We start from the raw sequence: 16,330 nt of genomic DNA, 5'->3' as shown, positions 1-16,330 counted from the left end.
AAGAATACTTTGGGCTTAATGCTGCCTTCACGTGCTATTGGAAATTGTGTAGTTCTTATTTCTCAAAATCATAATTACGACTTTGTTTTGTTCAGGTGTTTTGCTGTGCAAAAAAAGACAAACATTTTTAGAGGGCAGATTAATTCTTGAAAGTTGAATTGAGTTTTCTCTGGAACTATAAATATTTTTACTGTTCTCTTGCAGAATTAACAAACCTGCTTTGACACAATCTGCATTACATAAAGCACTATATAACAAAATAAAGGTGATTCTGGACTGTATATTGAATAAATCATCTGGTGTGTTACTTAAAAATGTTTACTTAATTTCATGTTTAGATAAAATTTCAAAATAGAAAATTTTCATCAGTGGCATGCACAAAGTTTGTAAAAATGGCTCAAAAAGTATTCCTTGTTTGAAATGTTGTTTTAATTGGAGTTTTACTTAATATTAATGAAAGGCCACTTTTCATAATCACTTCAAAAGACAATAGCAGGGACAAAAATAAATTAAGTCTCCCTCAGTTGAAACTAAGATCAAATTGAAGTGGTAATTAACATGACCAAAAACACAATTGTATTATTATAAATTTAGTATGGATGGGCAGGACAAAAAGATTAAATTAAGTTCCACTTTATTGAAATCATGTTCACAGTAGACGGAAAGATTGATAATACTAAAAAGACATATTTCTATTTGGAATTTAAGAGGCAGGGGTGAGAGAGAGACCGGGCTGAGAGTGGTTAAAATAATGTTTCCATCAGATTTTACCCCATGCCTTCAGTCCCACCCCTTACTCCTGTGCATGCCACTGATTCCAATAGCACGTGAAGGCAGCATATATTCCCACAGAGGCCGTCCACATTTAAAGTCCACCTCTGTATCCCCCACCCCCCCATAATGCTGGACGATTTTATTACAATAACCATTTAACCACAATGCATTCATGATAGCTAAAGTATGTGGGCATGATATCAATCTGTATTTGATCCAAGTCAATATCTTTTACATACACATGATCAATTAATGTGCCATTTTCAGTGGTTGCTTTTTCAACAATTTGTGTGAAACCAAAATGCTGCATGACATCATGAACACTTGATTTATTAAAAAGGTTTTCATTGAAATCTCCTAGAATTATTTTACCACCTGCTAAAGAGTTCATTTCATTAATTAGGATAATCAAGTTCTCTCTAAATAATGGCATGCTATAAGATGGAGGTCTGTATACAACTGCAATAGTTGTGTTGAGTTGTTCTATCCTGCACATTACACATTCAATGTTAATACACGGTAAATCACATAAAGTTACTTTTTCCTTGTGATATATACCAACACCACCATGATTTTCCTCCTTGAGTTTAGCAAAAACATCGTGACTTGTGTCATATGCATCACTACGTGATTTGTCATGGAAATTGTACCCGTCAAGGCTAACAGCATTCTCCACATAGTCTGGTTTTAACCAGGTCTCTGTTACACATATCATATCTGCTTCAAAATATCTCTTATCTTGGCGAATGTCTAATATATGTGGGATTAACCCTTCAACATTGTGTAACATCATTTTGTATGTGAAAGTTTCTGTTGTTTCACATGGAACAATAAATGGAGGCATACTCTGTAGAGCTTGGTCAATGTTATCTTTGGCAAAAATAGCTTTTTCTTTGAAGTCTTCTATTATGAGTCCATCAAGAGAAGTCACCCGACTTAAAGCTACATATGCTTGTCCTGGAGCAAATATCTTTTTCATTGAAACAACAGCCTTGTCCACTGTTAGGCCTTGTACTTTATGAACTGTGCAAGCCCAAGCCAATCTTATAGGAAATTGTCTTCGGACATCACCACTGCTTGTTACTTTCTCTTCCTCTGGTTCAATTGGTGTTGCTTTCTCCAATCCAGGTTTTAAACATGGATTCTTGGCTCTTGCTTCTTTACCAACTTGTTCTTTGTCAAATTCAATATATATTTTTGATGGAAATATTTCATTATCATCATAAAAGAATTCTTTAATTGTTCCACAAATACCATTCACAAGACCATCTGAAACATTGATATTTTTCAGTAGCATTATTCGAGCATCAACAGCTAATTCAAGAGATTTTTCTAGACAGCTGTTATGAACTCTGTAATGATGGCCCTCTTTCTCTTCCATTCGGCCAGTTTTAGCATTTCTCTCAAAGTCTTGTGCTTTCACAGTAACTATGTCAGAACATAATTTATGCAGCATATGTATGTTGTGGACATCAACTTCATGGTTGGTTGCATAAATGTGGATATCTGTACTATCATCACCATCCCCTGTTTCACATTTTTTAAGCATAGTAATGTCATGTTCAAGCATTGGTTCATCTTTCTTACGTTTCCTTAAACGATTTAGCAATTCAGCAAATTCTTTGTCTTTCTGCCTCATAATCTCGGTGAGTTCAATAAAACTAAAGTTTGTTTCCCAAAGATTCACACTGTTCACTGGTTCAGTATAAAGCGGTTTTCCTTTCACGGGAGAAAGTTGATAAAAATCTCCAACTGCTATTATTGAGACTTTTCCAAATGCAGAATAATCTCCTGTTTGTTTGATTTGTCTCAATCTACCATGAATATATGCCAAAAGTTTATGATCAACCATTGAAATTTCATCTATTATTAATATTTGCAGTTTTCCAAATTTGGATCTCAATGAATTAATTTTTTCATCTCCAAGTGGCTGATATGGCAATGTAGCATTGATTCCAATACAGAGAGCTGAATGTACAGTCATTGCGTTTATATTGAAGGCGCTCACACCTGTTGGAGCAGTTAAGAGCACATGGGTCTCATCTGGGTTTTCAGATAACTTTGAAAGAATACGAGAGGTTTCATAATAGATTGCTTTAATCAATACTGACTTTCCAACTCCTCCAGGGCCTGATATGAACACATGAAATGGATCTGGGTTTTCACCTTGCACTTTTCCTAGACACCACTGCCGCACTTTATGAAAGATCTGTGACTGTTTGTCATTTAAAGAACGCAGCAAAGCCATCGCATCTTTCTTTGTCATAGTGGATGGATTGTTTTCTAATGTGGCACCTACATTTGGTAATAGATCAGGTATGACATCATCACCTTCCTCTGTTTGTATTGGCTGTTCTTTTCTACTATCCAGACATTCTAAACGCTCAAGTTCTGCTTCTGGACAGATTTGGGCCCAAGCATCTTCCATTGGTCCATGTTGTTCTAAGTCATCTTGAGCTCTTTGTATAGTCTCTGCTTCTTTTTCAAATTTTGCCCTGTTTGTGTCCACAATGATTTTCACTGACTCAAGCTCTTCATTATGCATTGATATAAATCCAGTGTCATAAAAATCCCTATAGGAAGTAAAATTTGGTGGTTTCAGTTGACTTTGCAAAAAATGAGGTAAAAATAATTCCAAAATACTTTGATAATAATTTTCAGGATTTTTAGTAGGTGAAAAACGAGCATATCTTACAACTGCAAAGTCTGTGCGAGTTCTTTTTCTCACAAACCCCATGTCATTTTCCAGCTTGACTCTGTCTGAACATGAGTTTTCAGATTTAGACAGAACTCTGTATTGTGATGCAAATGTAGCTAAACACATTCCTGTTAATTCCTCTGTTTTTGGACGAGCCCTGTATCTGTCTGTGATGCTTTTCATCCATATATCATCACTTTCAGTATCACCATTGTCAGCTTTTTTATTTATAGTGTTTAAGGGTAAGCTCATTTTTACTGTATTATTACCAGTTGGAATAAAAACCACTTTTCTTGATCCTTCTTTTAATTTCATGTTGGTCAAACGATAAACACTCTCTTGAGCTGACACCTCTCTATTATGTAGAAAAACACTTCCAAGTTTTCTTAAAGCTTGTTTTGCATCCATGTTGCTTTCCTTGTGTGCTTCTTTTTGAGCATTTGCCAACAGCAATCCCATTTCTCTTTCTGCTTTGGAAATGTAGGAAATGATATACACAATGCAAGAATAAGCATCAACAACAAACTGTATGTCCATGTTTGCGTTCCAGCATCTCAAAAGGTCTTTATTGTACTGATTCACCCAAATATCAGTTGGCTTTCTCTTTAACACAACATTAGTTTTCTTTGACATTTTGTTATAAGCACATTCAAATATTTCTTGATTTATACCAATAGATGCAAACATAGAGTCAACAGAGTCAAAGACAGCATCACTGTTCAGCAAACATTCTCTTACTTTTTTCATTATAGTTTCAGCTAATTCTTTTGATATCGCCCGAGAGGTATTTGCATTTTTGTCTTTAGTTTTATCATCTGTTGCATTTTCATCGTCATCTATTTGCTTGTTTCTTGTAATGAAAGTATTTTTGCTGGGTGGACGTGGAAAGTTGAATCTACATGTAGTGCCTTTCTTTCTACATGTTTTTGCATGTCGTTTGCTGTGTTGTTGTACACTGCTCACAATTTCATGCATTTCTTGTTGCTGTTCAGATGGCATTTCACAGGTTACATACTGATCAACAAATGCTACAACTTCATCGTCGTCATCTCTGTCCACTTGAGGTGCATTTTCAACCCAAAAGAGACAATGTGTGTGAGGTGAGCCACGTTGTTGAAATTCAATTCGATAGAAATAATCTATGACTTTTCCAATGGGTTGAGCTGGTGACATAATCACATCTTTCAGAAAACAATGGAATCGATGATCAAACATTCTAGCAGCAATAACTGGGTTTCGTTTCAGCATCCCACATCTATCAGACCAGTCCAGTTCATCAATAGGAGTTTGACAACCCTCTTGTTTCACAATAGACTGCATTAACTCTGGCCATCGCAAGTCAGCTGATGAAAATGAACAAAACCATGTTGGGAGCCCAAGTTGCCTCACCATTGCAAACAAATCTTTTTGAACAGATTGCCAAAAAACAGGACTGCCTCTGACTGGCTTTAAAAATTTATAACCCTCATCATAATTTAAAATCCTCTGAAGTGAATCTTTGTTTGTCAGCATTTCTGAGGTAATTTTTGTGTCATTGTTTGCATCATAGCCTTTCCTCAAAGCAATAGACACATTAGAAATTACTTGATTGAGCTCAGACAAATATTGTCCGTAAAAGATGTAATCAATGTTTTGAGCAAAACGTCCATCTGCATTTAAAATTCTATTGTTTAAATACCTAGACAGTGTTAATTTTTCAGGTCGTGAATCATGAAATGTGCCTCTTCCTTTTGGGAAGAGAACTGGAAAACATTTGGCTTCATTAGTTTCATCCATTAACATTCTCACTGGATTATTGCCTTCTGCTGGTGCGACTGACATAATGCCATCAAAATGCTGATCTAAAACTTCTTGTGCAATGTCCACTGGCTGTAAACATGAATCCATAAACAAACCATGCTGCTGCCGATCATGAAGTGTTTCATCACTGATCTCATCTTCTTTTTCAGTATTTTGTTCATTATCAACAGACATATCCTGACAAATGTCTAAATCAGGCTCATTGTTAGTATTATCATTGATCTCTTCTTCTATTTTACTCAGAGGATTAGTCCAGCTCTCATTAAACTCCACATCTGTATAAAATGTGTTATTTTGTTTCAAGTATGACAAAGCTGTTTTTATTTTCTCAGTGTGCACAAATTTATAGTCATAATGGCCTTTATATGTCAGTTTTCTCTTAAGCTTTACACGAATCATCAAATCATCATTTTCAGCTCTCGGTAGAAGATTCACCACTTCTGTAACATTAGATGGGACACAAGTCACAGGTCCATGAACTCCATTCTGTCCTCCTCGTGGTAAAGCCAGCATTTTCATAAATGCAATATTCTTTGCTATTAAATGTTGCTCAAGAGAGTTTAAACAGTTCAGTTCAGATGGAATAGGATCCAGAGCAAGATTGTTTGCAACACTTTCAGCAGGCATTTTACCTTCACAAACTTTTCTGTCACATGTGTGGCAAATCCATAGAGATTCAGCAGGGCTATTTTTATACACACAATCTTGACGACAGTGTTTATTGCATTTATGAAGATAATTCAGTGTTATACATTTTTCTGCAATACAGCCAACTTCAGTTGATTTCAGAAAATATTTATTTTTATTGCAATGTTTGACCTGCGTTTTGAAGCAACAACGATGACAGACTGCACAAACATATTCAGGGCCTGAAGATATTTTTTGTTTAAACTCTTCAATTACATAATCTATGTCATTTCTTTTGAGGCCTACTTCACATTGTTTTAGAACATTTCTCATTTTAATATTATTAGCAAAATTAATATCATTTTTATATTTTTGTATGTTGTAATGTATCACCATGTTTTTATGTATTTCATTATTATGATATTTTTGCACACTGTACTGTTTGACAGACTCTCTGTGTGATTCATTTTCTTTATATTTTTCTGTACTGTACTGTTTGACAGAGTCTCTGTGTGATTCATTTTCTTTATATTTCTCTGTACTGTACTGTTTGACAGACTCTCTGTGTGATTCATTTTCTTTATATTTCTCTGTACTGTACTGTTTGACAGACTCTCTGTGTGATTCATTTTCTTTATATTTCTCTGTACTGTACTGTTTGACAGACTCTCTGTGTGATTCATTTTCTTTATATTTTTCTGTACTGTACTGTTTGACAGACTCTCTGTGTGATTCATTTTCTTTATATTTCTCTGTACTGTACTGTTTGACAGACTCTCTGTGTGATTCATTTTCTTTATATTTCTCTGTACTGTACTGTTTGACAGACTCTCTGTGAGATTCTTTTTCTTTATATTTATCCCTGCTATAATTCTTTACTTTTTCTTTGAAATGTTCATTGGTCTTATAATTTGCTTTGCTACGTTTCTTTATTGACTCTTTGTATTTTTCATCCTCATAATATCGCTTTTTTGATTTAATTGTTTTTTCCTGTTTTAAGTCAGCATTACTGTTGTATTGCACTTTCTGTCTATAAAGCTTGCATGGGTCTGAGCTAGTTTTTAATGATGGATGAAACATTGAATCCTGAAATAGTGATTTACAAAAGGACTCGGAGCTAGCAGTCTTCCTCTTTACAGATAAAACAACTTCATAATGACAGTTATTCACATGTTTCAAATAAATCCCATTGTGTTGACTGCTGTGTCTATTAGAGGTTATGTTTGAACATGAATATTTGAGCCATTTCTCTTGAGTGTATGTAAATATGTCTACACCAATTAAATCACTTGCAGCTTGTATTTCCATCTCTGTTGCCCAAGTTCCAACGAATTTCATTCTTGATGTGGCAATGTACTCTGGTACAGAACTGTATCCTTGTCTGAGATACTGAGTATACTTTGCTTCATTCTGCAGTATGTGTGTAACTACAGCTCGTCTCACTTTTCGATGTTCTTGTTCACTTCCACTTACAGCATAAGCAACAGATCTGAAGAAGCAGTTACCATCACCAACAATATCCTTTGTTTCACAAGGCTCAGCCATTTCAACAATTTCAGTTGTATTATTCTGCTCTTTTACAATGTGTACAATGTTCAGCTTTAAGCAAACACTCTTTTGTTGCTGTACTGTTAATGGATTAAACAGCAAAGGAACACTGGTAGTTTGTGAAATAATTTCAACATCATCTGCACTTTCATTAGATAGGTATAAAGAACATGTTTCTGTTTTCTGTTCTGCACACATTTCATTCACACACATTTTATCTGCATTTATGAAATCACTCAAAGATTGACTGCAACCAACATCAACTTCCATTTCTGACTGCTCAACTTCACTCTCTTTTACTGCTTGAACATTTTTCTGAATCATTGGACAGGATGAGTTGGCCTGCTGACTGTTTGTGTCGATCATATTTGCATGGACATCAGTTAACTCAAATGGATGATTATTTGTAGTCAAGGACACATCAAATTTAGATGTCTTTACTTTTTTTTTATGCTGTTTACTTTTCTTGTGTTTTTCAGTGCTGGGTTTCATTATTGATTTCATTATTGCCATGTAAGTTTCATCCTCATTACGTCTTCTCTTTGCTTTCATTTTTTCTTTTTCTCTGAACTCAGGACTACAGTTAGATTGAACTTTCTTTTTATAATCCTCACATGAGTTTGAAGACACATTTGATGCTACATCAGACAAGAAATCTTGCAATGGGGCTCTACAAAATGAAGAGCAGACACTGTCATTATTTTTTCCACATACGATAACTTGAAAATAGCGGCTATTGACATGTTTCAAATATATGCCTCCGTCTTGACAGCCATGGTTGTTGGAAGATGAAAATTTAAACCATTTCTCCTGACTGTATGTAAATATGTCTGCACCAATTAAATCGCTGGCTGCTTGTATTTCCAACTCAGTTGCCCAATTTCCAAGGAATTTCATTCTTGATGTGGCAATGTACTCTGGTACAGAACTGTATCCTTCTCTGAGATACTGAGTATACTTTGCTTCATTCTGCAGCATGTGTGTAACTACAGCTCGTCTCACTTTTCGGTGTTCTTGTTCACTTCCACTTACAGCATAAGCAACAGATCTGTAGAAGCAGTTACTATCTGCAGTAATATCTCTAGTTTCACAAGGCTCAGACATTTCAATAATCTCAGTTGTGTTGTTTTGTTCTTTTGCAATGTTTACAATGTTCAGCTTTGAGCAAACATTATTTTGTTGCTGTAGTGTTAACGGACAAAATGGCAAAGAAACACTAGCAGTTTGTTTGTTAAATTCAACTTCACCTCCATTTTCATTAGTTGGGTGATAATGTTGTGTTTCTGTTTTCTGCTCCACACATGGTTCATTCACAGATATTTTACCTGTGTTTATGGAATCACTCAGAGATTGACTGCAGCCAACATCATCCTTCATTTCTGACTTCTCACCTTCACTCTTGTTTACTGCTTTAACAGTTTTCTGGGTCTGTGGACAGAACTTGCCTTGCTGACCGTTTGTGTCAACAACTGCCTGTACTCCAGTTACCTCAAATTCATGATAACGTGCATCCTTGGACACACCAAGCTTCCTGAAATGAGTAAGCAGAGATTTCATGCTTGAATAGTACGCCACTAGACTCTTACCATTGTCTACACATCTTCCATCACTGCGTCGTGAATGCGGATCAATCACTGCATACCAAGATCCTTCTCTGACAACGGCACATATGGCTAGCTTAATATTTACCAAACATGCATCAAACCTCTGAAATGCTCGATTTACTGCTTCATCAAACGACATAGCATACTGTTCAAATCCTTTTTCATATTTAGTGACACCAAACAAGCCAGTGAATGTTTCACCATAGTTTATTGAAAACAGAGAGTTTTTTAGCATGTGTGTGTGTGGCAGCTCATCAACACGTATGAAGCCGTATTCAGGATCGCCGATTATCCCTGCATCTCTCATGGCACTGTACAGGTCATCTCCATGGATCAGAACAGCATTCAGGTCACTTCTCGTCCACTGCAACACACTTTTCATCTTACCCATCAGAATTGCAGTTAAACTATTTGCACCACATTGCCTTCCCATATTCCGGCCAAAACGGTAATCTCCTTGATGGAAAGAGCCTCTGATGTATGATGTCTGTGGAGATAAATTAGAAACAGCATTCGTAGTTATGTTAGCATGTTTAGCAGTAGAGAGAGGCAAACAGGAAGATTCAGGTAGAGTTGTTTTCAAAGGTTTGTCAGGAGTATTCAAAGGTTTGTCAGAGGTATTCAATGGTTTGTCAGAGGTATTCAATGGTTTGTCAGAGGTATTCAATGGTTTGTCAGGAGTATTCAAAGGTATATCAAAATCAGATTGTTTGCAGGAATTGTCAAGATCAGATTGTTTGCAGGAATTGTCAAGATCAGATAGTTTGCAGGAATTGTCAAGATCAGATTGTTTGCAGGAATTGTCAAACAGCACGTTGTGATGCACACAACGTTCCAATATTCCTGCCATTTTTTTAAGAGGGGACAGGCCCTCTGCTGGATCAGCACTCATCCGGTCAGCTACCCTCTTCTTGGCAGCCTGGGAGCGCAGAGAATGCTTCGTCCGAGGCATCTATAAATACACACAAAACATACAAATATAAATTAAATGACAAATTACTGCATCATAATACAGCAATACAATACAAACAAAAATTTAAAAACATCAACTGTTATTTCACATTACAAATACTTAATTATATTGAATCCCATTTTGAGATATTCCACTTATGTTTATGTATGCAAACATCAAATTAATGTAAGCATTTAATTAATTTTATTGTAAAACTCTTAATGACACAATTAAATAACTTCACATCAGCTGATGATAATACCCGAACAACATAATTACAAATATATGTAATAGAAAAAAATATACTGAAAATAATGGAATTACAGTAAAGTAAATAATCAGCAATTGATTAACTAAAACAAACATTGTCCAACCAGTTAGATTGCTATAGTTATTTGGAATGATAACTAGCACTGGAATTATGGACTTACATCTCACTTTATTTATTGCTTTATACCTGTAAAAAAGTAATATACCATACCTTCTTCACATTTCAAATAATTTTATCCCATCTTAAACTGTATTATAAACCGTAATAAAACAAGTATAAAATGTTTTCATTTACAAAACCAAATCCTAATAATTTAGACATTAAATACATGTATACTATGAATATGTAAATTATATAAAATGCAAATAATATAATGACTACACATACATTTGTGCGTCAGTGAATACACACAAAGGCATTCAGATTGAACATTCTTAAACAAACAATCTGTTTTTTTCCATGTAGTCTTCTTAAACAGGTCATCTAGTAAGATTTCAACTTCTTAACTAGTTTTAGTGTGTAATGTACTGTACCTGTATGAGCATAAACCTCTGCAGAGTCACAAAGCTCAAACTTCAATGCAAACAGGTACATTTTGTTTTCCAAAATTACAATAGCATGTCATACAGTAAATGCCTGGTATAAACTGCATGACTTAATAAACTGACATAAACCCCTTTCTCCAAGAAGTGAAAGAGACTTCTGGCCAGGTGACCTATACTTTGAACTTGTACTCCAAATTTAACAGTGTATTTTCTCACTGAATCAAAACAAATAAATAAATATTGGAATTAATAGCCCATTCTTAAATCACTACCTTGATGTCTAACAAATTTCTAACAGCTGTTTTGAATAATTCTTTTTAAAGAATTAGTCAATGGATCACTAATTTAGAAGGCCATTTACTGCCACCTAATGACAACTTTAGTGTAATTTATTAAAACATTACCAACCAACATGCTATTTTATAAACACTATAAAAAATATAGTAATTTTCACTATCAATTTTTACATTTTGCATTACATCCCTAACATAAGCATCATGTTTGAAAAAAGTTTTACTATATTTGTGTTACACATTGTTTGGTTAAAACATAGTAATTGCAAGCAAATGATTTCAAAGATATTATACTTCAACAAAAAATTGTTTGGCCTGCATAACATGACATTTTCTGTGATTTAGGCGTCAACCTAAAATGACTTTAACAGCACTGCACTATACTGCAGTATTAAGAAATAAAAACGTCTGGTTTCACTGTTTTTGATGGTCTTTTGACTATAAATAACACTGCAGTTACATGCCTGCTGACTCTCAGTATAGTGTTAGTACAGTATTAGTAGACTGATCGATCAAGATAGGAATAAGTTGACATGTTCTTGTAAGCTGCAGTTAGTAGATTGTCTGTTCAGATGGCTTCACAATAAACAGCAGATATTAATCAGACAGTCTACTGATCCTCTATTGAGACTTACTTGACATGTAGTCCAAGGTTAATTTAGTTCAGCTTTTTTAAATTCGTTTTATTTTAGTATAGTTTTTAAATTTGCCATAAAACTTAGTTTTTATTAGTTTCATTAACAATTTTGTTAGTTTTAGTTTAGTTTCTATTTTGTGAACACATTTCTATTTAGTTTTTATATAGTTTAGTTTCAGTTTTTTAGACATTAAATAGAGATCACAATTTCCTAGCAATTCTAAACTAAGCAAAATAATGTGAGACAAAATATTAATTGCTTCAGTCTATTAAAAAGTGATTAATTCATTTGAATGAATTATTAATCATTTAATACATAATATTTAAAATAGAATATATTTAATACACCAACTTTTTATATTAAATTTATGAAAAAGTGGTTTGAATGAAAAAATGATTTGCTCACAAAAACATAACTGGATGAACCTGCGTTTTTGAATCAATCTCTAGTAGTCAATGACAAATACATTGTTTAACAGTTGTTTCCATCTAGTGGTGAAACAAGGCAATCGACAAACATTACTTGAAGCGTACTTTCAAAAAATAGACATCACATCAGTGTTTATATCCAAACTATGACCTTTAATCAGAATATTGCTGTGATAATATTAACGACTGGGTATTTGAAAAGACTGTTTGTGAAGCAGTTATTTTTTTACATAAACATGATGATTTGATCGCTTGTGTTACATAAAATACATCAATAAAAACTGATGCAGTAGCCTAGATTTAATTCTGGTGCTGTTCATGTCGCAGTCTTTATTTTTCCGCCATGGGGTGAGAACATAATGATTACAAAAACGATTATTTATTTTTGATAATTATTATTTTATTTCAGTTAGTTTTTCAATAAAAGTTGTTAGTTTCGTTTTCTTCTACTTTTTCATTTTTTTTGACATTTTTATTTTATTTCAGTTTACAAAAATGTTTTTTGATCAATAGTTTTCGTCTTAGTTTTAGTTTTCGTTTACGAAAATAACCTTGGCGCAACATTACTTATTGTCAACAGAATGTTTAAAAGTGAACATTAAAATAAAGACTTACTAAACACCTTACCTCAAATCAGATTTCTTCTCAAATCTTCTCCAAAACTGTGGAAAAACCAAAATAAAACAATTAAAACACAAGTGACAAAAACAAATATAAACTTCAAACTACATTTCAAAGCTTTTTCCAGCATTGACAATTATAAAATAGAATTTTTCCTTTTTAACAAAACTTAATTACTAGAAATTCCGTTATATACACACAAACTATAATTATACAAATATGAACCAAATAAACTAAAAAGTATCCAAGTACATCACTTCTGTCTCATTCATGGTACTAGTACAAAATCAACAATAAAAAATAATAAATTTATCAATACATTACAAATATATATTTATATATAAACATTACAATAGATACTGTATAAACTCCCAATCATTACCTACTATTGCTATGTCCAACAGACAACCCAGCTGTCAAACTACATATCACAAAATGCAGACGAAACACAAGAGTACCAACATGCTGACAGACAACATACAGCATATCATTTCCCCCTCATTTTGTAAGAACATTAAATAAATATTGTTTTCTGCTCATGAACGTATCATTATGAATTACTTTACTACCACACGAACCGATCACCTATTCAGGCTTACTAAATGACGAAACATGATCATAATCATCACACACACACATACACACACACACACACACACACAATACAGTAACATACCTAACACTAAAGTTTTAATCATCAACACAACACGACTAATTTATTGACAACACTAAGGGAGCGTGTCAATCTCCTCTCTACCTGCCGATGTCGTAAATAAATATATCGCGTACACAAAGACAGGCCCTAGTACCTCCTTACTTACCACAAAGTATTAATCATGGTAATTAACAACCATGCTCCTAGTTTTTGTGGTGCATTGTCAGACTTTTCAGGGAGCGAACGTTCCAGTGCACTTCCCTTAAAATGGCCGACTCCCTCATCAGTTCCCTAATAACTTAACAAGGCAGCTAATTGACTAACAAGGCATTAATTACCTTCCAAACATCTCAATACAAAGAATTAATTACATTAATAACATGATTTAACAAGAAATGGATAATTATTTCATATTTTAATTCATATATAACGAAGTAAACTATACGAATCTAGTTATGAAATAAAACGTTATGTTTCCAATATTTATTCACAAAATACAACCATAACCATAACAAATAGAAGAAAAACCACTTCAACTTCTTTCAAACTATCATGGATGACTAATATCAATGAACGTATGATTGAGATTACAAAGAGAGAATCGCAAGCACATGCTTACCTTTTCACCTCCACACAAAATGGTGTCGTTTCCTGGCAAAGCGGAAGTACGTTAATAAATCACGCGCATGCTCCCTAGTGGATGAAATTATATATACATCATAAAATAAAAAATGTTATTACAAATCCAAAACTTTAAGCATACATTTTTTTTTTATTAACAATAATTTAATTTAAAATTTTAAAATGAATATCTTTTTACGTGTTTTTGGATTTATATTATACCATAACACGTATAATTACTTTAAAAATATCTGTACCTACTGTGAAATATATGTTCATCTGTCGTTACATTACAACCTACTTACATATGTGCATGACTACATTTATTGTATTATCCATACTGAAAATGTTATTCTGTCAGACATATATGTTGAATCAATCAACATGCTATCAACACCCATGTGAACAGCTGTTTCATCCAAAGTAAATTAAACGAACCATAAGTAAAAAATAAATAAATAAACCAATTGATCAATGCACTAAAATTTGTCTGTAAGTAAATATTTAATTTTACTTATGTTATATTTGCATTTGAACAAGTATAATTTATTATATAATATGGTTTTTTTTTTTGCGAGACCAGGGTATCTGCAGCATATTTTATGTTAAATTCTACACATTTAAATACTTTTTTAAATACCTGAACAAAATTAAATTAATAAATAAATAAATATTAAAATGACTGTAAAAAGCATGATTTACAATTGAGATCCAGATTTCACAAAACAAAAAAGATTTCTTAAATTATAAAATTCACATTCCATCCTTCAAGAGTCAAAAGTATCAATTCTTATATTAATTTAAACAATTATTGTCAATCAAGTATTATATTAGGCTAATAAACATATTTTATTGCCTTCATTGTTTAAATTTGTATATGATCTTGTCGATCCATCAGAAAACATTTACAACTCTACGTGTTTGGTGTTTAAAACCATGGACTGATTTGTTTTCATTGGTCTTTTGACAACAGTAGACGTACGAGCTGATTAAAAATGTCAGATCATTCTCTTCCAGCAGGAGGCGCTATCAGAATGATACACAAAACAGCGCCGCAGCTGACTTTGAAACGCGCAGCGCTCATATTTATTCAATGGGTGACCTTATAAAGTTTCATCGCAATTCTTGCCTTTCAGTCCCCACATTTAAGACCACCTGAAATCATAATTAAAACTTTCTTAACCCCTAATAACACTACAGTCATCAATAAAAATGAAGAGCTTTATTTCAAGAACCGACTTTCAAAAACAACCCTACGTTTCTTTTTATTGTGCACAAGAGAAATATTAGGGAAGTAAATTAATATCAGCATATGAAGTATATTCGTATATCATTGTCTCTTAGAGAATGTGCACATCAGATGCTGAAAGCCCTTTTTTCACTTTCACTTTAACCAATACAGTTGTCACGTTGCTTGTGTGATATCCATAGGCTCACCGTCGTGGTTTAAAATATAAACATGTATAAAAAATACAGTATAAAAAATATATTTACAATATTTTGCGACGTAACCCCAAAATAATGCATATTCCATCAACGTTTTTCACTCACTGAAAGCTACATCTGTCTGCCGATCTCTACTCTCCTCACTGCACGGAAGATTGCAGCCAAACGCTGACCCTAGTGTGCTTGATATAAATGTATTTATTACAAATAGCGTTTGGCATTTTTTTTTATTATGTCAAAAGCTTTCACGGTCCGCATGGACGCATCTTGCGGTCCGCAAGTTGACGACCCCGGTTTTAAATGGACTCAAAAAAACAACAACATTTTACCTGTAACTGCATACTCAACCAAACCAATGATCCAATATTTCAGCATATTAATATACCAAACTATAAAGTTCCACCTGCTTCACTTTTATACTTAAAACAAAAACACATTGACAGTATGATCAAGTTAATATTTACCAAAACAAAACATCAACTGTTATTTCACATGTGAATACATGTAAAAGAAGCCACGTACTTAAAGTAACAACTTAACATTATATGAAATACTTTACATACTTTAATACCACAATACAAACAACCTTTCAAATATTTAGTAATTCTGTATAATATACTTTGTAAAATGTACTTTACAAAAACACAAATTGTTACTTACATACATGAACTTGATCTGCCAAATGTACGTGACTTCTACAACGCAGTGAATTAAATTATTATAAAATCTCTATAAAAAAATTATCAGTTGATGTCCAGCAATAGTAACCTAACACAAATCAAAGCTCACATTTTTAGATCATTATAACC

General features: G+C 33.4%; 1 protein-coding gene across 1 annotated transcript; it reads right to left on the bottom strand.

Moving 5' to 3' along the window:
- Positions 1-916: 916 nt before the first annotated feature.
- Positions 917-9,433, bottom strand: LOC141316976 (uncharacterized). Its single transcript, XM_073832844.1, has 3 exons — positions 8,773-9,433; positions 6,447-6,837; positions 917-6,227 (listed from the first exon to the last, which is right to left on the bottom strand). The coding sequence occupies exons 1-3, from the start codon at positions 9,431-9,433 to the stop codon at positions 917-919; spliced, it is 6,363 nt and encodes a 2,120-aa protein (XP_073688945.1).
- Between the last annotated feature and the right edge of the window lie 6,897 nt (positions 9,434-16,330).

The sequence above is a fragment of the Garra rufa genome, unplaced genomic scaffold (assembly GCF_049309525.1).
Source record: "Garra rufa unplaced genomic scaffold, GarRuf1.0 hap1_unplaced_172, whole genome shotgun sequence".
In the NCBI taxonomy this organism is placed as follows: Eukaryota; Metazoa; Chordata; class Actinopteri; order Cypriniformes; family Cyprinidae; genus Garra; species Garra rufa.
Note: the sequence above shows the minus strand (reverse complement) of the source record. Positions and strands in the feature narration are given on the sequence as shown.

What these genes read in the sequence shown, in the direction of transcription:
- LOC141316976 (XM_073832844.1), bottom strand. Translation starts at nt 9,433, where the DNA reads ATGAAAAGTGTGTTGCAGTGGACGAGAAGTGACCTGAATGCTGTTCTG. An exon ending in GAGTGATTCCATAAACACAG is followed by an intron (nt 6,838 to 8,772) that starts GTAAAATATCTG and finishes AAAAATACAAAG; the next exon opens with AGTCAATAAAGAAACGTAGC. An exon ending in CACAGAGAGTCTGTCAAACA is followed by an intron (nt 6,228 to 6,446) that starts GTACAGTACAGA and finishes TATTAAAATGAG; the next exon opens with AAATGTTCTAAAACAATGTG.